Source organism: Ostrea edulis, chromosome 6, assembly GCF_947568905.1.
Source record: "Ostrea edulis chromosome 6, xbOstEdul1.1, whole genome shotgun sequence".
In the NCBI taxonomy this organism is placed as follows: Eukaryota; Metazoa; Mollusca; class Bivalvia; order Ostreida; family Ostreidae; genus Ostrea; species Ostrea edulis.
In genome coordinates this window covers 85512986-85539288 of record NC_079169.1, presented here as the reverse complement: position 1 = coordinate 85539288, position 26303 = coordinate 85512986, and the positions used below count along the sequence as shown (strand labels likewise).

The 26303-nt window shown below is 36.1% G+C and overlaps 1 protein-coding gene and 1 long non-coding RNA gene across 2 annotated transcripts; both read left to right on the top strand.

Moving 5' to 3' along the window:
• Positions 1-2129: 2129 nt before the first annotated feature.
• On the top strand, positions 2130-15338 carry LOC125646383 (mucin-17-like). Its single transcript, XM_048872626.2, has 6 exons — positions 2130-2867; positions 6217-10800; positions 10898-10998; positions 12809-12955; positions 13073-13270; positions 13479-15338. Exons 1-6 carry the CDS (start codon positions 2789-2791, stop codon positions 14781-14783), a joined length of 6414 nt encoding a protein of 2137 aa, XP_048728583.2. The 5' UTR covers positions 2130-2788; the 3' UTR covers positions 14784-15338.
• A 5206-nt stretch (positions 15339-20544) lies between these two features.
• On the top strand, positions 20545-24852 carry LOC125646936 (uncharacterized). The gene is made up of 2 exons (XR_007359932.2): positions 20545-21197; positions 23163-24852. It is a non-coding gene; the product is annotated as an uncharacterized LOC125646936 (long non-coding RNA).
• Positions 24853-26303: the final 1451 nt, after the last annotated feature.

Below are 26303 nucleotides of genomic sequence, written 5' to 3'. Positions count from 1 at the left end.
GGTACACTATTACTAGAACCAGGTAAACAATAAAACCAGGTAAACACTTTTATTAAACCGGTACAATATTACTAGAACCAGGTAAACAATAAAACCAGGTAAACACTTCTATTAAACCGGTACAATATTACTAGAAACCAGGTAAACAATAAAACCTTGTACACAATGTTATTAAACCGGTACAATATTGCTAGAAACCAGGTAAACAATAAAACCAGGTAAACACTTCTATTAAACCGGTACAATATTGCTAGAAACCAGGTAAACAATAAAACCATGTACACAATTTTATTAAACCGGTACAATATTACTAGAAACCAGGTAAACAATAAAACCTTGTACACAATGTTATTAAACCGGTACAATATTACTAGAAACCAGGTAAACAATAAAACCTTGTACACAATTTTATTAAACCGGTACAATATTGCTAGAAACCAGGTAAACAATAAAACCATGTACACAATGTTATTAAACCGGTACAATATTACTAGAACCAGGTAAACAATAAAACCAGGTAAGCAATGTTATTAAACCGGTACAATATTACTAGAACCAGGTAAACAATAAAACCAGGTAAACTCTTCTATTAAACCGGTACAATATTACTAGAAACCAGGTAAACAATAAAACCATGTACACAATGTTATTAAACCGGTACAATATTGCTAGAAACCAGGTAAACAATAAAACCAGGTAAACTCTTCTATTAAACCGGTACAATATTACTAGAAACCAGGTAAACAATAAAACCATGTACACAATTTTATGAAACCGGTACAATATTGCTAGAAACCAGGTAAACAATAAAACCTTGTAAACAATTCTATTAAACCGGTACAATATTACTAGAAACCAGGTAAACAATAAAACCTTGTAAACAATTTTTTTATTAAATCAGGAAGACACTTTTAAAGAATAAAGAAGACACTTTTATGAAACGAGTCAAACACTTCTATATTACCAAATAAACACCTTTATTATATACCCATCAATGTATCGTTCTTTGATACTGTGGATTTCACAGCGTGTGATCCGGTTTTCCGGATCACCACACTCAGGGCCGTAAATTACATGGAGGCGGAGGAGGCAGCTGCCTCCTCCAACTTTTGAGCCAAAAAAAATTAAAATTTAAAGTTCATTAGAATTTATGTTGTTTCCAATAACTAAGAACATGATACCTCCCTTAAAAAGCATTCCAAATCTTTCTTTTAGAATGAGTTAGTCAAGTAACATCTTAGAAGGCCCTAGAATCAAGGATTTTGCACGAAACGTGTTCAGTGTGCACAAAATGTGCTCAACGTCTGGGGGCCTGGGCGGCCCCCAGACCCCCGCCTAATTTCCTGCCTCCTCCAAATTGAAGGTTAATTTACGGCCCTGACACTGTGGTTTTCTGATTCCGTATCAGTATCCTCTGAAACTGATGCCGTCACAATGACGTCACAATGCATCAACGCAACGGTTTTTTGCTTAAAATATTGGCCGCGTCACAAACAAAACTGCACACAGAACATAATTTCACTGTATGTCTGTATTTTTTGATAATTTGGATTACATTTAGTATCATATAAATGTGGATTTAAAATGCATAGGGGGTATATAATAAATTTATCATTACTACAGTAACTTGATCCGAAGAGTTGGATCACGTCTCGTTGACAGGCGCGGATCATATCAGATCAAACTCGACGCTTCGCGTCTCGTGTGATCTGATGATCCGCGCCTGTCAACTCGACGTGATCCGACTCTTCGGATCAAGTTACTGTAGTAATGATATATATTTATAAAATCAGGTAAATATTCTATATTTAGAATCAGGTACAGCTGTAAATACTTCCATAAAACTAAATATTTACATAGTTACCTCCAATAAATCTAATCATGCTATATCATAAAATAGATTTTTTGAAATCCCTTCATTGTTGATATATAGAGGTAATTCAAACTCTACACATTTTATCGTATTTATAATCTTTGTGAATTTATTAAATTTTATTACATTTATCTGGATGTGGTTAACAAGATCATTGATTGATAAGACCTAGTACAGATACGATTCGCCCTTCCCCGTCTGGTGTGACGTATCAAAAGTACTGTTAAATATTGCATGCATGATTTTTGTAAACACTATATTTAGATAGTTTCTTGGTAGCTATTTATGTATTTTCATGTAACTGTTCACTGATATCATGTAGCAATTAGTATTTCTTCGTACCCATTCCGTCCGGAGACTTTCGTCATGATTTGCACCACGTGACGTGCAAAGTTTAATGAAGAGAGCAATCGGAAAGCATAAATGTTGACTGTGAGTGTTCTGTGACCACAAAATATAGCTACATCGGAGTATTAGTTCCTATTTCAGAATGTAAACATCTCTACACGTGCTTTTCGTGGCTGAACTTGAGGAGGAGATTTTGAAGGTTATGCAATAAGAAGATTGACTAAGATAAACCTCCTAACGATCAATTAAAGCCACACATGCCAGGCTCTTTGAACGGCTATTGGGAAGACGGTTTAAATCAGGAAGTATTTCATTGCCGCTGGTTCCAAACTGCTGCACTTCTCACTGACATAAGTAATGTTTTTAAGTGAAAATCAAAACAGGTACTAACGGCTTAAGATGTCTGGGAAATTGAATTGCAAGCAGTGAAGCTTCAAAACAGTCAACATGACGGACGCCATCCTATTTTTACAAGAGAAGACATCGTCACGGACTGTGTGTCAATGTTGCAAAAAATCGGGATTTGGAATTTAGTATTTTCTAGTGAGAGGAGAGTGTTGTGGGATTATGGGAATGATGTGCTGTTGGATGTTTTGGGTGACCATGATAGTTGTTTTTTGGTTCAAACACTGCCGATGCTTTGAAGGTATCTATGTAGATCGTGTCTCAGAACATGCAAGGTATTTCCATGCTCATGCGTAGTAAAATCGATATATCTTTTTTTCTTTATTTAAAAATACATGTTTCGGTTTAAATCTCTATGTTTTATATAATTTCAAGTAGATATTTTGTATATCAACTTGGGTCAGTGTTTACATATTTCAAGGAACTGTCATAAAAAAATATTTTGTGGTTCAGGGAAAACTTAATCGGTTAAAAGTTCCTGTTCGTACTCTTCTCGAGTTGCTTCACGATCTGTTTCCGGTGCATTTCTAGAGAATAGCTGTGAAAATAACGTTATATACGAGAGTTTATTTGTCATTTCCATAATTGTCGGTGTTGTGATCAAACAACAGTCAAATATACCATTGTATATACCTAGCTACAATGTCCATATATTCAATATCTTATAGTTCGCAAAAACTAAAAACATACGATTTTTACAATAACCTCTAAATACATTTTTTTAAAGAAAGAAAAGGAAAATTCATACAAAATAATAAACACTTTTTTAAATAGAAATGCAGTGAGTTTAGAGAGAATAGGGTTCCTAGTATGCGATGCTGGGCCCTGTAAAACCACACTTATCTAGCTGGGTTTCGTGATTTTTTTTACTACAGAACAACGAATCGGGTAATCACGATTTCTGGTTCTGCACAAAACATCTTTGTCTTTGCTTACTGTGACTTATCGCAATTGTTACACCTGCTTTCTGCTGGTGGCAATTTCTACGCATTTAAAAAACAATCTTTCAAAAGTGTTTCCATCAGCAAAATATTTCAATACAGTTCAATCAATATGAAGAATCAATAAATCATACTTATTAGGCTTACCTTGACTAGTGGATAAGTCTAATATGATAAAACTCTTTCGCACTGAACTCGGGGTAGGGATAAAATTAAAGTGATTTGATTATAACATTGAAAGCATGTTTGGAGTAAAAAAAAAAAAAAAAAAAAAGGGTGGTCTTTTTCTGTGATGTTCAATAGGAACTTTAAAAAAAAAAAATCTGTATCTATCTATTATCAACCATGATCTGATGTATATACATAATATAATTCCCATATTCTGTGATAGAGCATAATACATGTACATAATAAAACACACATTTGATAAAACATACACATATTTCAAATAAAACTGTAAACAAGGACAAAAAACTTGAAATTACGAAATTGTGCTTTTCAAAGGTCATAATGCGCAGCTGCATTCTTCCTTGTATCACCCGTGTGTAATCATGACGGCACACAGCACTTCGGCAATACGATAACCATCGCGGCAGTTTATCTTCAGTTACCATGTGCTTCACAATAAAACCGGGACCCGCTCCTGTCATTGTCACTCTGCGGAAAGAGACACTCAAGGAAAAAACAACATATGCATTTTGAACACTCCCTCCCTATTTTTAAAAATGTTGGTAAATTTTTTTTTACTTTCTGCATTTACTTACAATGACATATCTTGCCATTTTAAATTCTATCATGATTTAATTATCTTTATAGTGTTTATACATTGCATACTTTAGAAATGAGCTGTGAAAATGCGTTCATTTGAATGCAAGCTGCAATCCGAATGTCGTGTTTTTTGAGGGGTTTATCTTTAACCATCTATCACGATGAAATCCAGCAGAGATGGTAAAAGAATTACAACAAGGTTTCCTACAACTAATTAACTATAACACCAGTTTCTATAATAAAATACTGAGAGGTTATCAATGCTACAAATTGATGAGGGTGTTTCTTGCTTCTGGATTCATAAAATTCAAGCTTTAAAGTTTTTATTTTTATTGACGAAAACTTTAGACAAATCTTGGTCAGTCCTGCGGTTTGAATGTCTGATATGAACTGTTAAAGATTGTGGGCCTGTTTTACATGTACATGTGGTTTATATCGGGGGAGCGGTCACAGCACAATTTCTTTTTATCCATTTTAACGGAGAAGTGGTAAATGAAATTTTGTAAAATGTTATCCCTTTCTAAGTGACAATTGTGTGTAGTAAATTTATAAGTAGAAAGGCGCTCTTGCATTTCAAGTATGTGAGACTTAGAGAAACATTGACCCTGACAGTTTCAAATCATTTATAATGCATCTGTCAAGCCAAATCATGTCGCTGAAGAGGTCTAGTGAAGCTGATCCACGGCACTTTCTTATCTAATTGAAAATGCATGTATAATAGGCTACAAAACATTAATTTCCTATGCAACAAATGATCGTTGTTCTTTTTTACAGATTGGTATGATAGAAATACTGTTTATGCATGCGTTTAACTATTTCAAGAAAAAAACTCTGTGGCACTGAGTCACGAATTACAATACGCAGAATTTCAGGCAGAATTTTGTCTTCAATTTTGGCAGATGCTTTTTCAAAAATGATTTTTATGAATCATTCTAGCTCGAATGAAATTACTAGCCATTAGTTCTAGTGTTGAGTTTTCGACAAGACGTGCACATGTCGAACCAAAAGTGTCAAATTCTACATGGCAGTTCAAGAATATTCCCTTCGCAATTTTAACGTAATTAGATGTTAGGCCTGAGGAATCTAATTCATGTTAAGTGTTTAAATAGGCTCCTTCAAAATAGAAATTAGTCCAACAATTAATTTGACAGATTTAGCCCACTAAAGGATTATAGGGTTTCCTCGATGATTTCGATCTAATTAATATTACATAAGATTGTTGAAGCTTGATTTCAGAGAAAAGGACGAATAATTAGGTGCTATTTTGGCAAATCATTCAATTTTAAAAATATCAGTTACTGATTTCCGACCCTGTTCTAATTCTTTACGGAAACAATGTTTGATAAACTATATGATGTAATGGAAATATTTTAACCCAAAAGTTTTACTTCATCATCAACAAAGAATTCAATCACATTTAACAATCAATATTCGTAGACAAAGTCACGTATAGCACATACCTAAACAAATATTCACAGGGTCCCTTTTAAAACAAATTACATGGGAGTTTTTGCATGTCGTGTTAAAGCACACTTGTTCGTAAGAGAGAGAGAGAGAGAGAGAGAGAGAGAGAGAGAGAGAGAGACTTTTTCATCACGTAAAACAAATCATATTTCCTCAATGGGTCAGGAAGATGCCAGTCCATATTGAGTGCATGTACACGCACATTATATTGTGCAGAGCTCAGATGTGGTCCCAGCACTGAAATGTATCATTCCAGTCTTTTATTAAAGAAAACTTAAATTTAGTTCATGACATGGAATACGTTGCACACTTTAGTTTACATCTGAAAGTCATGCGTACACGCCGGTCACAAAGCTAATAAAGACCTTTGTTATGAATATACATGTATAGTTATATTTTAAAATGTTATCTTTTCAGCGAATTTAGATTCATCATACTTGTCATGGAATTCCACACAACATATTACGGAATCCACCCCCAGCTCATGGACAACGGATGAACTGCCGCAATATAAAGGACTTACTAGTATATCGCCTACACTCAGTACATCAGAGGAAACAACGCCCATTGAGTCAGTTTCCTCCAATTCTATTTCTCAGAAACGGGAAACCACCCCAATCGAGACGCAGTCACTGAATATAGACTCAGTATCACCTACATTAGGAAGTATATATACATCATATTTCAAAGATCAATCTCAAATAAATTCTAAAGAAACTGAACGGACACAATTCAAAGAGGACAGTTCAGTCAAAAGTATATCAAACAAGTGGTTGGAAACGCAAAAGTTTCAATATGTAACATTGCAACCCTCAGAAAATGATTTTTTAGAATCAAGTCGTACCGAATCCTCAAAGTTTATTTTGCATACTTCAGCGTCTTTAGATGGGGTGATTTCATCTTCTGAAAAGATTGGCCAAGAAAAGGACCATACACTGCTTTTGTCTTCCTCCATGTTTATTTATTCCGATTCCCTATCGGCACAAGAAAAAGCATCGGGAGATATTCTGTCAACAGCATCTCATCCATTCCTTTCATCAGCTGACAAAGACACTGCCATATCGTCACAGTTGTCATCATCTTTATCATCATCATCACAGAAGATGTTATCAGTTCAAATGAACTCGATTTCTGCAGAAATAAGCTACAAAGGGGTCCAATCACTGGATTTAACAACCAATCTATATTCCCCATCTTTACTAAAGACAACAATTCCCTCGATAGAACCATCGTTGTCATATTCCTCTATTGCTACATCTGAAATACAAGTAAGAGAAATTATCGTTTCGACAATTGTGATATCAAATGCACGAGAAGATTTATTCCCACAGTTACATGAAAACTTTCACGATGCATCTCATAGTAAAAGTTTGGGAACAACTAATGAACCTCAAACATCAATGAGCGACGAATTGACCACACACCAAGGTGAACAAATACCACTGGCTTTGTTTAAGAAATCAAAGGATCAAATTCCATCCACAAAATCTGGAATGTTGCATACGTCTGTGAACCATTTCGTTTCAGAGACTCAAGAGACACCAAATACAAATCTCATTTCACCATTGTCTGACGCAGAGTCAGATCTAGTGCACAATTCCGCTTCTTTTGAGAAATCTAGGACAAAGTTTTTGAGGACGCTCAATACGCGTTTACTTACAGAAAGTATTGAAAGTGACCGGTCTGAATTGTCAACAACGGTCACCAGAGATTTAGACTATAGGTCGTCAATTGAGAATTCAGAGCATGTTTCGTCAAATTTCAGTACAAGTTCTTCCAATGTACTTTACATTCCAAGTGCAGCAAGTTATTCAACATCTCTATTATCGACACAATTCATCAAAAACAATGAAAAATTTTCATTATCGCAAACAACAAAAATTGATATCAAACAGAGTGAAAATAATTTATTTCATGAAAGGATGAAGTCTGTTTCCGCTGACGTCTGGAAAACATCGATTCCAAATTATTCATCATTTCATCTGACTGATCACAATAATGATATTCATTTACAATCTGATCAGCTTTCTACTACATCACTTTACCATGGCATGTCCTATATGTCTGATTTGGAGGGCTCAACTGAATATCATTCTTATTCACCTTCATTTCAGTTTCTCAGTGATACCTCTGAAATTTCTGTCGCACCTTCTTACAGCAAATTAAGAGTAGAGAGTAAAACTATTATTTTAGAAAGTGAAACGATAGCAAACAGAGATGGGGAATATTCACAAGACGAAACCCTCAACCCTGAACCGAGCATGGATTCTGTTTATTCATACAAACATACAACACATGTTTCCAGTTCTCATGGACTGATGTCCGCTGAAACATTGTCAACCTCCTTGTCGCCATGGTCATTGATCGATCCAAGTCCAACATCTTATTCTTTGAATCCAACAAGAGTACAAGAAAACGGAAACAGAACTATTTCTACCCTCACTGGGAGAAAAAAATTCCATTCATCGGAATCTCATTCAACACCCAGGCAAACAGAAAGATTCTCAGCTGTGAACAGTAATCTACGATTCAATGATCCTAAGACTATTTATAATGATATAACCAATCACAATTCACTTGTTATTTCATCTGAAAATTTGCAATCAATGTATCTTGTCACATCTTTGTCAGAAACTATATCTGAGCTAGAACAACGAACTGTTCAATCAGAAGTTGACACATTGAATACAAGTTTATTTCAACCTCAATATTCTACCATACAACCATCATTTTTCACCTCAATACCAGATCATTGGGACTTCCAGACCCACGTCACAACACCGTTGCTCTCATCCAGTGATAAGTCGGCAGCTGAATCGTTATCAATAGCATTCAAAACAAGAGAAGAGGCCTATGAAGACCTGAGTAAACAAACCCTAAAAGAGATCGTATCTGCTTCGTCACCTAATCTTGCGTCACCGAGTTCTCAATCTCAAATGATTATTTTATCTCAGAGTAAAATCGACAACAACTGGGGCCAAAATGATACCATGAAGGACTACAATGCATCTCAATACGAATTGTGGAATCATAAAAGTTATGACCAATCTGAAAGTAACTACCTTAAAGTAATGACCTCCAAGAATAAAGCACTCACGTTAGAGCTTACTAGTTCGACACAATACTTCAGGAGCAATGCTCGAAGCGATTTTTATCATCCAATTTTATCACATTCCATCACATCACGTCCAGTTATAATTTCCAGTGGGAATGAACATGCTGGTCTGTTTCACATGTCAACATTACCTGTGGAAAGTACGCAAATACCACAGGCGACAGAAATTATATCAACATCTTCCTTCTCTCACCTACATTCAGAGATTTCGTATTCTTTATCAGAATTCAATCATATTCGATCAGCCAGTTTTGACTTTCAAATTCACAATACCAAAGAAACATCGCAAAGTCAAATTCAGGAAGGTGTTGGAGTTTATAAAACATCTACAGCAGCGTTATCAGTTGATCCCCATACAGAATTTCCCACTACAGGTGGGGAAACGACGATTCTAAACTCGACAATCTTTAAGGATATTTCGGTGACATCATCCCATGGTATTAATGTTTTGACAGAGAATTCGACAAACAATGCTGATGCAAGTACGGTACCATCTTTTGAGAACACAGGGGTGAAATATGTGATAAATGAAAGTTCTATCATTTCCCTTCAAGCGTCAGTAGGACTACACGTTCCACATTCTTCGCGGAATTTGATGTTAAAGCAAGGTGATATATCATTACATATTCCTGGAGTGCGAACAACAGAATATGTTGCACCGTCAGTCGTGGAAAGTTCAGTAATCTTACAATATTCAATTATTCAAAGCTCAAAAATACATATAAATGATTACCCACGTGTAGTAACCACAGCTGCTCAATCTCAACAAAACTTTGAATCACTGTCATCCATTTCCAAACAATCTATCACAGAAGATTCTGCCGTGGAATTCACAAAGATACCAACTGGTCCTTCAGTAATTGATGCAACCTTCGAAGACAGTATCGCCATATCTCCAGTTGATTTTGATTCTTCTTTCACTCCACATACATCAAGCAACCATATACAAAAAGATTTTTCTGAAACAAACACAGCTGCTCTGTCTCATCAAAACTTTGAATCTGCATCACCCGTTTTCAAAACGTCCAGCATAAAAGACTTTGCCTCTGAATTCATAAAAGTATCAACAGATAATTCTGTAGTTGATACATCTTACATGGACAGCATCGGCGTGTCTTTGGATAAATTTGACTCGACATTTGTTCAACATACATCAGAGCTTCCGCCTGTAATTGAAGTATCATCTGTCGACATGACCCAATTATCAATGTTTTCATTTTCAACCAAAAGCGACCCATTGAGTACTCGAGCATCTGTGTTCTTACTGTCCAGTTCCCCCAGATTAGGAACATCTTTTCTATCAGATGGTGTTCATTCAAAGCTACCCTTTTACAGTAAACGACAGTCTGAATTGGAAACGATTTTACCTTCCGTTGAAAAGGTTTCTTCAAGGAATGAAAAACTGGCCACCACCGTTCTTTCAATCCCAGAAATAAGCAAACAGATGTCCGTAATGCACACTCAATATTTTTCTTCTCCAGCATCAGAGAGCATACAAGTGCAGGAAGAGGAAACAATCAGTGCCGATTATTCTTTCCCAAGGAGTATTCCTGCAAGTTTGCTTACCACCAATAATGGTTTTAAGATGACCAGAAGCACAATGTATGCAGAACTGCATAGTCCTACAGTAAAAACAAAGATTTTTTCAACTTTGGAACAGTCCAAAAGTAAAATTAAGAGTGAAATTGGTACTAAATCCTCCAAAGGAAAGGTGATACATTCAAGTGTTTCCTCTGAAATTGACATATCTCCATCTGTGTTCGCAGTGTCGTCCACTTCCATAGTGGTTTATCCGTTCCCTGAGACCAATCTGTTGGTCATCGAAATAAATGTTAAAATAGGCAATGATGTTTCTAACGAAAACTTCAAAGTCAAACTTGAAGAGGGTAGGTGCTGCTTCTTAGAACTTTGTTTGATGTGTACTCATCCTCCTGGTAAGACGGAACACCAACATTCTTGTAATAAATCAATTCTCTTTTGCAGGTCTGACAACAATCTATATTGAAGGATTGCAAGATCGCAAGAAGAGATATTCTATAGAGGATTCCAGTGGGCGAGGAAAAGAAAGGGGAATAAAAGTGAAAGTAAATATAATTTGTTAATGGCTATTTTGAGTAAAAGATCATGACACCTTTCTGTACTTCTGTAAAAAAAAAAATTAAATATTTTAAAGACTTAAGGAGTAATACATGAATATTAGCAATAAGCAATACAATTCTTTTAAATATAATTGCCTAGCTGGATCCAATAGGATAACATGTCGACTGTAGATCGTATGTTCGAATCTATCAAGGGGTTTACTTTCTACTGAAACTGCATTTTTTATCTAAAGAAAGGTAAATGAAAGTTTTTATGATTGATCGTCCCTTTCGAGAATATTTCACTCATATGGAGACGTCACCAATGCCGGTGAAAGGCTGCAAAATTTAGGCCAATGCTCGGCGCTTATGGCCATTGATCAGGGAGGGATCTTTATCGTGCCACACCTGCTGTGACACGGGACCTCGATTTTTGCAGTCTTATCCGAAGGACCGCCCCATTTAATCGCCTCTTACGACAAGCAGGGGGTACTGGAGATCTATTCTAACCCGGATCTCAACGGGATTTCAATTTCAAAATATGATTGTACACTTGTACATATTGTCCACTTTTAATCCATATCAGATTTCTCTGATGTCTTATTCCTCTTTAAAAAGACTATCTTTATTTCATAAAAGTGAGAACATCTAATAAAATTAATTTCACGTAATTTGAATGTGATATATATATATATATAGTCATTTGTAATGCATGTACACATCATGAAATGTGATTCTGTGGTCGTTATAGCGATCTGGTTTGCCAGTGCAGCCTATCGTTGGGTCGGGTGCTGTCTGGCGTGTTTCATGCCGGTTGTTGGGCCGTTCTTGGCACGCTGATTTTGACTGCGGATGGCCTCGTTTGCCTGATCAAGATATAGGGCTCACGGCGGGTGTCACCGGTCGACGGGGGATGTTTGCTCCTCCTGGGCACCTGGTCTCACCTTTGGTGCGTCCAGGGGTCCGTGTTTGTCCAACTATCTATTTTGTATTGCTTATAGGAGTTATGAGGTTGAGTTATGAGGAGTTATGAGGTTGATCACTGTTCGTTGTCTTCACCTTTATTATGATGCAATTTCTCAATTTTATTCTACTGCTAGTTGCAGTTTTTTTCTTAAGAAAACGTGTATAGAGTACGACGATATATATACGTAATTACATGTATATGGGAGAAAATGGATGGGCTTTTTGAATTTCTAGTCAGGTGTTCTACCAATTGAGCTATCTGGCAATAGCAATCGAACTCGTCTGACCGCCAAATTCTTTCCTCCTAAATGCCTTCATATCCTGAAGACATCAATCCAGGTTCTTTATCCTGCGACAGGCGTTTTCACCTGTCAGCTCCTGGGGCTGGAGTATCGCACCAGAAATGAAGGAAATGCAACCGATCAGATAGGGGTTCGAGTCAGCCCCCCCCCCCCCCCCCCCCGAATCTCTAGTCAAGTGCTCTACCAACTAAGCTATCTGGCACCGGTGATCAAACCCATCTGACCGCCACAAAAATTAAATGTTCGTACAAGTTTGTATTCGATGTTTTCTAAAAGAAAACTTGTGTGAAAATAAAGATGTTATGTTAACATATCGAAAATGGCGGTAAAACATCAAGTTTATGACGTCATAATTCCTATTCTATGTCAGATTAATTGCAAAGAGAATAAATAACGAGCTTAATCGAGATTCTTCCACAAAATGCACTTAAATTTGAAACATCAGTACGACTTTCTACATTAACGGACAGAACCGTTCATATGCATGTATAGTTTTTTCATCATCGCAGATACATACTTGATTGTTTATGCATGATAAATGCTTTCAGATCAAAGAAATTAAAAGAAAGTTTGGAGAAAGAGTAGAAGTCGTATTTCTGGTCACTTACGACGGAATTGTTGTCAGCGCACCTCTGGCAGAAATGGCGTTTCAGAAGATGTCCGACGTTGAAATGAGCGCAATATTGGGATACCCGGTAAATACAAAAACTGCTGTAGTATGTTGCGCATGTGCAAAATAATATAAGAATGAATGTATCATATTTTTCTTGATGATACATATACCCCTTTACAACGTTTGTACTTTATTTTAGGTCGTAATGCCAGTTTCTCGTTTGACTTCAACAACCACACCTCCCTCTGGGCCTGGTGGATGGGAAGAGCTCTTTCACCCACTGGTGATTGTGCTTATTGCATTACCCACTTCCATCGTTCTGATTTCATCCATCATTGCAATCATCATACAGTGTCGTTCGAAATCTGCACACAGACATCCTTCTGTTCCGCGTCAGGTATACGTCAACCCTGTTCTTCCTATTGTTATTTAATATTTCATCTTAAAGCTTTTATATACACAAGTCCACCTTTTATATACACAAGTCCACCAACGAAATAAGACTTTTTACACAAAATGAAATACTCAGTAAACGATGAGTCACGAAACTGAAATTTTAGTGTATCTTAAACCATGCCATCTATTGTCACATCCCTCTAATGCAGATGGAATCACTGTACAAACACAACTTAGTGGTAGACGTGGAAAACGGCGATGTACGGAACAGAAGAATTTCTTACGAATACCCCTCTGATGACGAATACAGCATGGCGTCTTCTGACGTCTTCAATGAGATCAAAAGCAAATATTCACAGTCAATGCATTCCAAAATCAAAAATTTTGAAAAGCTCAATATCAAAAATCATTTCCATAATCAGTTGGAAAGAAAACCGAGCGATGCCTTGACAAATAAAGTGAAGTTCAGTGTAAGTGGTGAGGAAAGTCAGACAAATTGTGTTAAGACGGACAGTCAGGAGTGTAACGATAGCGGAGTCAGCAGTAATGAGCAGAAATCTCCTGCTGAAATGCCTGATCATCCAATCTCAAAAATGGAAAGTGTACCACAAATAACATGTACAAATACATCTCATGTTGCTCAGAATCATAAAAATGGGCAAAATAATTTACAGATTCCTCCAGGCTCTAAAGCCTTGCAAAACCCATATCCTGTGAAAAATAAGACGAATCTCGTGAATTTGTCCAGTGAACGTGTGACGTCTTGGGTGTTTTTGGGTGACAGTCCAGGGGTGGGTGACGATAGTGTTCCACGGGTATTGCCAGAGAATCGTGAAATCCACGATAAAATGTTGGAAAGTGACGCCATCGTACAAATCAATCAGGATTTTAATTACATTCCATCTAAATGTGACTCTGAATGCCAAACTTCAAACCAAAATACATATTCTGGTGTTCAAGATCATATTTATGAAACTCTCGACAAAAAAGAGTCGAAGAAATCGGACCAATCAACAGAAACTGATTCCCAACCGGGTATCAGTGGCTCAGATGGATTTGAATATCTGGAACCCCTCAGAAAGCTACTTATGGCTGTAGAACAGCATAGAAGGCGTGTTCCACCGGTCGACCAATTCCTAAACGGAGAAAACAAATTGCAAAACTGTATACATGGATTTTGTAACATGGGGCAGTGCCCCGCTAGTTCTTCACCATTCACGGCATCCTCTCAATCTGGAAATACACACAATATGTCTTTTCCGGATGAGTCAACAAGAAAGTGTACCCGTGAATCTGAAAGACTTAAACATTACAGTGTTTCTGTCTCGGACTGTGAAGGTCAGAAGACGCTGGAGAGTAATGACGATGTGTTCAAAGAAAGACAACTCGTCAAAAATCACAAAAGTCCCATTGATACACAGAACTCTATCCAGTCAGATTCTAGTTCAGAGTCGTGTATTTATGATCAACCAGTGATGTCCTTCGCTGGGTTTACGAGCACAGTGGAAATTTAAGATAGAAATATATTTATTTATCACAGCTGAGATGTGTCAAAAACTTGTCTTTCATATTTACATATGAATTCCATTGATAATATCGAACATTGTAAAAGGTTATTTTCATGTTAAGTCTGAATAAATTATTAGAAAACAACATATATAATGATGTGATTTGGGTGAACTCAGCCGTGTAGAGTGGTAAACATGTATAGTAAGGATATTATATGAATTCACTGGTGCTCATTGTCGATTGTAATGAAGAATCTGATAAAAAATGTTCTGATTGTTTGATAAATGCCACAGAAATTCATTTAGTCTAATGGAGTGTCCAGACAAACCCTACCCAACCCACGATTTTCTGGAACCAATTAAAACTCATTTGAAAATCTCGATGACAAACTGTCCAATAGTATGACTTGGCCCCTCGCTAGTCATCGCTCTCTCCACATTGAAATTGTTTTTTGAAATGGTGATGGCTAATTCGATATTTGTAGACTCAAAAAAAAAAGATAGATATTAAAAATGTTTCATTGATGTATGAAAATAAATCGAAAATATTGAATTTGATAATCAGTTGATAAGTTTTTCAAATAAAATCACCTGTTTTGAACAAGATACATCATATAAGATACACACGCGTGGATGAAAGATATATACATACATATGAATGTACATAAAATATACTTACATATGGATGTACATATACATAAAATATACTTACATATGAATGTACATATACAGAAAATATAGATACATATAAATTTACATATACAGAAAATATACTTACATATGAATGTACATATACAGAAAATATACATACATATGAATGTACATATACAGAAAATATACTTACATATGAATGTACATATACATAAAATATACTTACATATGAATGTACATATACATAAAATATACTTACATATGGATGTACATGTACAGATAGTATATCTACTTATGGATGTACATGTACAGAAAATACACTTCTATATGAATGTATGTGTACAAAAAGAATGTACAGGGTATATACATGTATTTACAAATGAATGTGCATGCACAGATTGCATAGTTACAAAGGGATAAAATATACTTGCATATGAATATAGAATACCTACATAAAGATGAACATTTAGACATATATGACAACACTAGTTCAATCTTTAGCAATTTGTGAGAAACTTGTGTCGATCCAACTTTTTCCGTAACTTACGGGATAGGCTTGGAAGGTCGCTAGTTTGATTACCAGTGTGGTTTATCGTTGTGTTACTGTCTTAAACAGGGAACTTTATCTGGATTTTCTCAGTCCACGCACCTGTAAATGGGTTTCAGTTTCAGCAGCGTTCTTCTTCTGGGATAGATTGATGTCCCGGGAGGAGTCCATGACTCTAGTCCGCTGGTCACCAGGGAATTGAGACCGGGATTAAGCTTAGGTATCGTGGTATGGATTTAACTTCAACATTGAATCGCCGATAAATCATCTATAGCTTCCACAGAATCCCCATAGAATTTGTTATCATACGCAAGAGATTTAAATTAGGTCATTTGTAGTCGTTTTTTATTATTATTTGAATTATTTTGAGTTATTCATATCGTGAATTATATTCATGGCTTGAAAAAGACCACACTTTATTCCTATAAATATTGTCAACAGGATTTACAGTGTTGTTCGTTATAGCTATCCTCTAGCAACATATTGTAATAATTAAAATCTTACAAACAGGTATCACTATCCATTAATTAAAATGAATTATTCACAAATGAAAAGTTTCAGAACTACAATTTTCATTATTGTAACATATCTAACTGTAACTTCTCATAAGAAATCATACAATGCGCTACAAGCGAGTAAAATACTTTGGCAAGTACTCCGCATTGCTTACTGTTCCTATATACTATGCCATGCGACATTTCATCGGTAACGATAAAAACCTGTGACCTGCTTTAAGGTTTTCGGCATCTCGGTGACGGTTACAGCGTTCGGGATGTGTGGGAGAAATGGACGGCGGAGTGAATGTCCTGAAGACGGAGTACGTGATGCGGGAGGCGCACCAGAGACACCAGCGCGAGGTCAATGACCGCTCGTACTCGCTGGAGATCGACATATTGATCGGACAATACACAGATACATTTAATCGGGACACGCCGTTGCGAAAACGGCATAAGCACGATACATGTATTTGACTAATTAACATATAGAGAAATTTTGAAGTTAAGACCACTTAGTATGTACAGGTGCATTTTTACGATGCACATTCAAATCATACTTTCAATAGATTTTACCTATCAGAACCACACCAATATTTTCTGTAATTAAGATATTCTGGTCAGATGTTCATAACTTATTTCCTTTTGTAGTAGACGGATTTTCAAAGACTACCATTCTGTAGTCCTGTCCGAAACATGCGATATATCCGTCTATATCCAAGAGTCCGTTGTTCGAGTCATACATGAGAAATTCCTTTCTGTCAAGTATCTCGTGGGGATCCAGGTTAGAATATATCATCAGTACCCCTAGTCTGTCGTAAGAGGTGACTAAATAGGGCGGTCCTTCGGGTCACAGCAGGTGTGGCACGATCAAAACCCCTCCCTGCTCAAAGGCCGTAAACGCCGAACATAGGCCTAAATTTTGCAGCCCTTCACCAGCAAAGGTGACGTCTCCATATGAGTAAAAATATGCACCCAACCAACATTCTACCTAGCTCACAATGAAAAATTCTCTCATATTCATAAAACCATGCATGTGCTACAAGAATTATGAAAATTAATAGATGAAAACAGCAAAAAGGACAAAATTCACTTTAGATCACGGTATAACCCATGTTTCTGTTATTTCGCTGACGACTGGAAATAAATTTTTCAGTTAGCTCAGACAATGTACCATGCGGTTGGGTACATTATATCATTACACCTTGTCGGAGTGGATTAGCATAACTCTCTGTCCTTCATGTAAATACAACCCGGGGGGGTGCTTTCTGAAATATGTACAATGTACTTTATGCACATTTGTACAGAAAATAACACACTTTTAAATCGAGGCAGGCTACTGACAAACAAGTTGATGGTGCAGAGGTTTCAACAGTCGCTATAAGATCAAAATTTACAAATACTGTAATTTTCTTATTTTTAAATTTTTGGAGATTTTCTTGATTAATATGTAAAGTACATGCATGGTTAATAAAACTTGAATACATACAGTGTACTTATGACCTTGTGGTAGGTATCTGATTATCAGACAGAATTATTTGGTGAATAAGGGCCCTGGCCCTAAATAAACCAGATATATTCCTGCTGCATCTATCAAGATGCATTGAGTATTCGGATGGGCAAGTGCCCCAGAGTCATCCAAACCCCCATCATTTTTTTATTGTTCAAATATTCTTAAAATGCTGGAAATTCAAACCTTTAAGGCAAATATATTCTCTGATCCCATCTCTCGTATATCGATAATCCAGGGGTCCGTGTTCTCCAAACTCTCTTTTTTGTAATGTTTTTAGGAGTTAGGAGATTGGTCACTATTCGTTATGTTCACCTTTCATTATACAGATTAAAAATTATACTACAAATGATAAAGTAAATATGATGATGATTGCTGAACAATACAAACTGTACCGTACATTGAACCACAGGGGATAGATATTTATATATAGATTGAGAACAAAATGGATAAGAAGCCCCTGTGATTGAACGCTGTAAACATCATCATATGATTCACCCGTTTTATCGACAGGTATCAAACGAGGGCAAATACTATTTTGAAAGCACAAGTGCAAATTTTTATCTTGAAATTGTAGTAAGAACGTATTTTCTACTATCCGGTTAAAATCCTTTTCATTGTCGATCATTTAATCAGTACTCGATGTTGTAAAAGCGGCGCGGCGTAAAACAAGATACATGTACATGTATCTGGGCACTTAGTACATGGAGATCTATATCTTCAAAGTGAACGACACTTAGTATGTAAAGGGAAGTTCGTTCTCGTGTCTTTTTGAAGGTCATTGTCATGTAGGCTCAATGAGTGTTGGCTTTTAAATATGGACCCATTGAGGTGAGCGTTGACCTCGGTAATACAATCCATGTCGATTACCACAGCCACAAGCTCCTCCTCAGAGGGGTCAGTGACTTCTCGGTAAGCTGCAATTTACAAGCAGCAAGAAAAGAAATAGATCTTCTCGTGTTGAGGAATTCTGGCAATAATTCAACATGAAAAATGTGTGCTTTGAATATGGTGAATTGGTTTGTTGAGCAAACTAAGTGAAAATCCTTCTAAATAAGTATTTCTTGCTCGAGAAAAAACACAATAAAAATCAATATTCGATAAATAATAATGATGAAGTAACGGTGACTAACACCCAAATATTAACATATAAAGTAATTTCAATACAAATGACACCAGTTAATGTATGCCAGGTATATATCCATTTATACCCGATATTGATTTCTGATATTTTTTCTCTTTTAACTTATTTTGCATATACTGTTAAATGATATTTTCCTAGATTTTTAAATTTTACGATATACTACAGTAATCTGCGATTAAATCTTTTTTAAAAGTTGTTCTCTCAATTCGGAATGGACACGCGTCGTCTACAAGAGTGCAATATCAGCCTAACCGACTAATTCTACCTATGTTACTATGTCGACCCTTTTCAAAGCATATACATACCAGTGTACCTATTCTCGTGGGGATCCGGGTTAGAATAGGTCCTCAGTACCCCCTTGTTTGTTGTGCATGTAAGAGGCGACTAAATGGGGCGGTCCTTTGGATGAGACCGAAAAAACCGAGACCTCGTGTCACTGCAGGTGTGGCACGATAAAGATCCCTCCCTGCTCAGAGGCCATAAGCGCCGAGCGTAGGCCAAAATTTTCCAGCCCTCCGCTAGCAATGGTCCCCACGCGGTACTAGTTGGTACAAATATAAAATATTTCAGTAACCACATAGAGCATACTGTTATGAAATTATAAGAAAGTTAAACAGGTATTTGAATGCTAGGTAACATGGATTGAAAATATAAGATAAAGGACAAGTAGACAGCAAAACCTACAACAATTTGAAATTGAATAGAATTTTGAGGTGGGAAAAGATTTGAAATATATAAATATTATATGTACATTCAGAATCTTAAAAGAGAAAACTGAAAATATGAAAAAAAAGTTAAACGAAATTAACAATGATTGTTGTAATAATTAAGGATCTCACAAGAAAGAGGCAAAGGGATTTCTGAATTATGCGAACTAAAATATGCAACGGGTAAATTATAATACGTTTTCTTATCATTTGTCTATTACTGATTAATGAATTGTCCTTGTCGATGATTTGATGCTGATAGACATATTTTTCATCACAAAGCTAAAATGATAAAGCATATCAAACAACTCGGGTGAAGTTTTGTTTAAGTGTGTTTGTGTATGTTTATATTGTCAGTACATAAATACACAGTAGAATGAATTCCACACAATATCCAAGAAAAGAAAAACTACACAATATCTAAAATTCTCAAAGACTAGCTACCCCTCAGGCCTTCTGATATACGCAGTAATTCTCAGACTAGCTACCCCCCCCCCCCCCTAGCCTTCTGATATACGCAGTAATTCTTAGACTAGATACCCCCCACCCACCCCCACCCAGGCCTTCTGGTATACGCAGTAATTCTCAGACTAGCTACCCCCCCCCCTCAGGCCTTCTGGTATACGCAGTATGTACTGTTTGGTGAAGAGGCAATTCATTAAAAAAAAAAACTATGCAGTAAAATGTTGGCAAATCGAATTTCTGGGATCGCCATTTAAAAACATAAATATTCATTAGACTGACATATCCATATGTTAAAAATAGAACTGATTTGCAAACCCTACTAAAGTCACTATATAAATCATTATGAAAGGCAATTAACTCTTATTATAGTAATGAAAAATGTATGAAATCCGTTCTTTATTTGTGACGTCATAAAAATCACTAACATAGTAATCAAGCTAACCTCAATAACAAAATTAAAAAAAAAAAAAACATTAGTTGATTTAATTTATTAGTCTATTCATAAGATATATCGTGAAATATCTAATATCTGAGATATTTACTTTTTTTCATTTCATTGTGACTGTTCTCCGATTCCTCGAGCCTGAAATTGATTCACTGTGTAAGTTCAATGCTCTCAAGTCTATCTACTGGGGGCGTTGACCTAGTCAGCCATCTTGTATTCTTATAATATATACGCAACATTGCATATTCAGATTGCGGAGGTCGGGTCAATCAGCCCTAGACTGTATGTCACGCAGACACACTGCCCTAGTTTCCCACCAATCAGTACCGTCCCAACATTCACCTTAAATGCCCTCAATTTTGAACATATATAAGATGCAGAATTTGGGTTAGGGGAACAATTCTACTCACTAGGTCAGAGTTACTACAACATAGAGGGGGACCAGCATCCTTACCAGGTATGTCTATTTTATTCATGTACAGGTTTATGATTGTAAGCGATCCACGACATAGTACAATATGCTTCCATGGAGGTTGGTTGACATGGTGGGCAGCCATATTGAATATATTCCTTTACTTTTGTACATTTTTACTCAAGTAGACTCAATCTGGTTCAAAAATCCCCAAAAGAATAGCATTAAAGCCAATTTTAAAGCATACTGTAATTTTGAACGTCAAAATCTCCTTCACAACAACCTGACCGCCAGCTTTGATGTTGACGGACAACTGGTTATCGCTGGGCATTAGTTGACCGCCTTAATACCTGGATAACCAGAACCCGGTTATTGCACACTGACCAGCGGTCAACTCGTAGTTGATATTGGTTTGTGTAATGGGAGCGTTTCATTAGAGCACGATTTTGAGTTGCGGTTCTTGTTTGTTTATATACGCACTCATTAACGCTAATCATTAGCCTAATGTAAACATTTTATAACACCAAAATTATTCAGTAAAATTATTCACATTATTTATATGAAAAGTTTCTAAATATATCAGTAAGTAACTGATATCCAAGGCACAAAACCTCATTTCCCTAGAGTGTACAAGTTATTTTCGTTGGATTTGGTTTTTGAAATTGAAGTGATTACAAAAGTATATTGGATATAGTGAACAATGCTAAAATAATTGATGAATTTGATTTTTGATTGTTACGAAATGCTTCAGTAATCGTTTTTTTTAAATATCAAATCTTAAAAATATTTACAAGATTAAGAGTATACCATACCGTAAATACATGTTCTACATGTATGAAAATGCAAATTAAAAAATCTTCCCTAGAATAGGTAGTAATCGTAGCATTCGTTAACACTGTTAGCTTGTTGTATAAATCTTATTTATTTTCTGTGTTTTAACAGTATCAGTCCTTGTAGAATAATGCAGAGTGATTAATTGATGAAAAGGTTACAAATGAAATATTTTTATTCCTATACTCTCAAATATCACAAAATTAATTGTGGTTTGTGGTGTGGCCCTTGGGCATGCGAGATGAAAATTCTACAATATTGCAGTTTTATTGTGCACATACACGTGTAGGTCTGTATTTTTCACACAGAAAGCAATTTAAAGATTTTCCGCCAATTATTACAAGCGGTATATAAAAAAGATCATTCAGTTATGTATGAAAATTATCAATATTTCATGATTCCTTGCTGGACTGCTACTCAGGTTAATAACGACTATGTTAAAGAGAAACTGTATGACCCAAACAAGAAAAACATGAGCAAAAAAAACCAAAAAATAAAACACCACTTACAAGTAGGATTGATATAGAATTCCTTATTCAGAATATGAGATCAGATAAAACACATATCCATTAGTTTTCATTATATAAAATTCAAAACTTTTAATAAATAAAGCTCCACGCTTGTAGATTCCCAAACAAACTAAATAACACAGAGGGCATTGACCAGCTGTAGTGACGTAGTCAAAATGTGTGTACTTTAAGGCGAAGGAGGTTTGGGGTCTTTGACCTGGTGAATAATCGATAAACTAGTAAATGGAGAAATATGATATTTAAAGTTTGAATAAAGAATATAGTCAGCAAGTTTTATACACCATGACAACATGATAATTTGAATAGAAAGGGAGTAACATCATTTGCTGTAGGTCGTTGGCATGATGCTATCGAATTTTTTTTCATGCACATACTGTACATGCGTTATCTGGGACAATGACACAGTTTTCAGAGGTTGATAGGGACATTGACCTAAATTATAGTTTCCCCTTTTATATTATTGAAAAATATCTTGAAAATTCTAAAAGGAAACCCAACTTTTATTTACACTTTTATATTATTGAAAAATATCTTGAAAATTCGAAAAGGAAACCCAACTTTTATTTACACTTACAGGTAAGGTTGGGCTACGACATCCGCATATCAATTAACACTTAGTAATCATTCAATTGATTCTTATCTTTAAAAGGTGCTGGTCCCCAGAGAGAGAAACACGCACTCACTGGAAAGAAAAAGAACATAAGAAAGCGAAATGAACCCACTGGAAAGAAAAAGAACATAAGAAAACGAAGTGGACATTCCTCCAAACATGGCTATGGAATATCTATAGAGACACCGTGAAAATGATGGATTTTCATCGATTTGTCAAACCTGCAGTCTTGAATGAAAAAGATAATGGAAGAAGCGAAAGGGGAAAAGATTCCTCGAAGAAATTTAACTACCGGTGATCATTACTATCAGAAAACTAACTTGTTATGAATGTATGACGTAATTACTCGTGTTTAGCTTTGACTTTTTTTTTCATATCTACTTTGTTTAATTGATAATCTCAATGCAGTGCACTATGCTGCACAATCGGATGATGTTTCATCCCGGTGACCTTACTGTACTGAAAGCTAGTTTTTATGACTGCTGGTGAATGGAGTGAACTTAGCTGAAATGGACTGAATGGACAGGTGAATGAAATGAATGTGGACTCTGCTGAGAAGTTGTGTGTGTTTTGAATGGTGTTGACTTAGTTTAGATGTATATTATTGGAGCCCTTGTTTTGGGACCCCTCTACTTACTATAAGTACCGTGAACAGCCACACGTGTGCCATATGTTGAAGTCATTGTGCATAATTGTATTGCATGGCAGTGATGACAGTGTAATCTGCTTGTTCTCTTTAAGTTGCATTCTCAGGTATGTGCGCCACTGAATAATATGTTTAAGCAGCACATAATGATGAAATTTATCGGTGTGCGTGTATTTGTGTCTGCGCGTGCGTGTTTGTGTATGTGCGAGTTGGTGTCTGTGTGCACTTGTTGGTGTCTGTGTGTGCGTGTTGGTGTCTGCGCGTGCGTGTTGTTGTCTGTGCGTGCGTGTTGGTGTCTGTGCATGCGTGTTGGTGTCTGCGCGTGCGTGTTAACATACTCATGTTGATGGTGATAAGCACGCTTCGGAATATTAGGAATGGACATGAGATTTAGAATAGTTGCTCTGTATGGGGGTTGATATAATGCTAATCTATGAATATAGCCGCTCTGTATGTGCCTTCAATTCAAAGTGGTCAGAACTTCTGCAGCTTGAATTGGGATGAATATGTACCGGTGATTTTGTACATATATATGATGTCCTACTTGAGTTTTATGTTGATATTTTGTGTGTGGTTTATACAATCCGGGCATTTCAAGAACAGCAAATTTTCACGAGCTTGCTTTTAGACTTGCAGGGCTTGTATAAACACATATATCGCAAAATGAGCTACCGGTGAGACTAATGTTAAAATCTTTATTGAACTTTAATATTTGCTGTGTCAACTGTTGGCGAGAATGAGGTTGAGGTATGTCTGGCGGGTGTTAATTAAAAGAGAAGGGATGTTTGTACAGATGTGATGAAAGGTGTGTATGATATATCGCAGTTTGATTAAATGTAATAATTACGCTACGTGTTTCTACTGCACGAGCTGAGGATGAATCCCGTACCGGTGACGAGACAATAATCAAAAGAGGAGAGAGAGAGAGAATCGTGTACATTACTGTCTACTGTTGTGAATTTCTGTGCCATATTACATCAAACGTTTAAGTTTGCAATGCACTCGATGCTACTTGTTCATAAAGGATCTTTTGTTTTTGTAGAACAAATATTTGTTTTGGTAATAAAAAAAAATGGAGCAGTTTATTTATATTTGTTCTTTATTTGTAAATTGATAAACAAAAGTTGTATTCAATGATAAGAAAGTAATGAAAAGTGAAGATAACGAAGTGATCAATATCATAATCCCTCTAAGGCATAAAATATTCAGAGAGGGACACACACGGACCCATATATACCCTAGAGGTGGGATCAGGTTCCAAGGACGAGTAAGTATCCCCTGTTGACTGGTCACACCCGTCGTGAGCCCTAAACTGAGTAATCCATAGTTAAAATTAGTATGTAAGGACTAGCATTTCATATTACTCAGGAGTTTCCGTATGCGCACCTTAAACTGCAAGTATACAAAATTACACAATTCATTTGATGAGATTTACCTGTTAACAATGCATTTCCATAAAATTATTAGAGCAAAATGATATGCGAACGAATATACATGATATGTTTTTCTCGTATTTTGAATTTCCCATTTGCTACATGTTAACATTTAGTGAATCTATATGTTTAAAGCCATAAGCGACGTTTCTCAATAATATATAAATTTTCGTGACATTCCAGGTACAATTCGCTTGCTTGTTTCTACAAATAAAATATGTCGCATATTACCCAGTCTGTTTTAGAGTTAATATATCTTGATAATTGCTGGTTGTGGCAAGTAAAAATGCAAAGTCAACTCTTATGTATTGCAGAAGGTTTTATGTATAACTTTGGACATTAGTAGGTTATTGTATCAAAGAAGATTATGGAGAGAAGAATCTATGGATCCGTCAAAGATCGAATTTGGTATCCTTGCGGATCTCGCCACCGAGCTAACCAGGCTGGTATGCTATATCAAATGTTACACTTGAAAATGTTTGCCTTCATTGCACAAATTATGCATTCTAATAAATGAAAAGTGTATCAAAACAAATGTCGGGAAATAGAACGAGTTTTACACAAGTAAAGCCTGACACAAACCCCACCCCAATCCCCTCAACCCCTATAAACATGAATGAAGAAGGCATATCAGAGTAGTGTTTCTACAAGAAGGACCAAACATGATAATTCAGATGTCTGCTTCAATGACTGCAATGTTTTCTTTACAAGAAAAACTATATATACATCGATGCTCAAACAAAAGGTTTCCAGTATTGTTTTTCAGTTCATGCCACTACACTGAATTCAATTCTATTTCTTGGGAACTTTGGCAATGTTCCTTTTAGCTATATGCACCAACATTACAATTTCGTTAGAATATTTGCATTCTTTGTGACAAAAAATGTTTTGGAATATGATTAAGAATTCTGACTAAATATCAAAGTTTAAATTGGTAGAGAAGAGCCATGTCAGCCTGGCTGAGGTGAAATTTTGACATGTCTGAATGACAGTTTTAAGCATGATATGTATTGTCACTAACATGGGCAGACACGGTTTCACTTCACCCACGCTCACACCCCTACTTCCATCACTCTTTCTCAAATATTCCCTCTCCTGCCC

Coding starts and splice junctions, on each gene's coding strand:
- LOC125646383 (XM_048872626.2), top strand. CDS start 2,789: ATGGGAATGATGTGCTGTTGGATGTTTTGGGTGACCATGATAGTTGTT. Junction 2,868..6,216: donor ACACTGCCGATGCTTTGAAG/GTATCTATGTAG, acceptor TTATCTTTTCAG/CGAATTTAGATTCATCATAC. Junction 13,271..13,478: donor ATCCTTCTGTTCCGCGTCAG/GTATACGTCAAC, acceptor CCTCTAATGCAG/ATGGAATCACTGTACAAACA.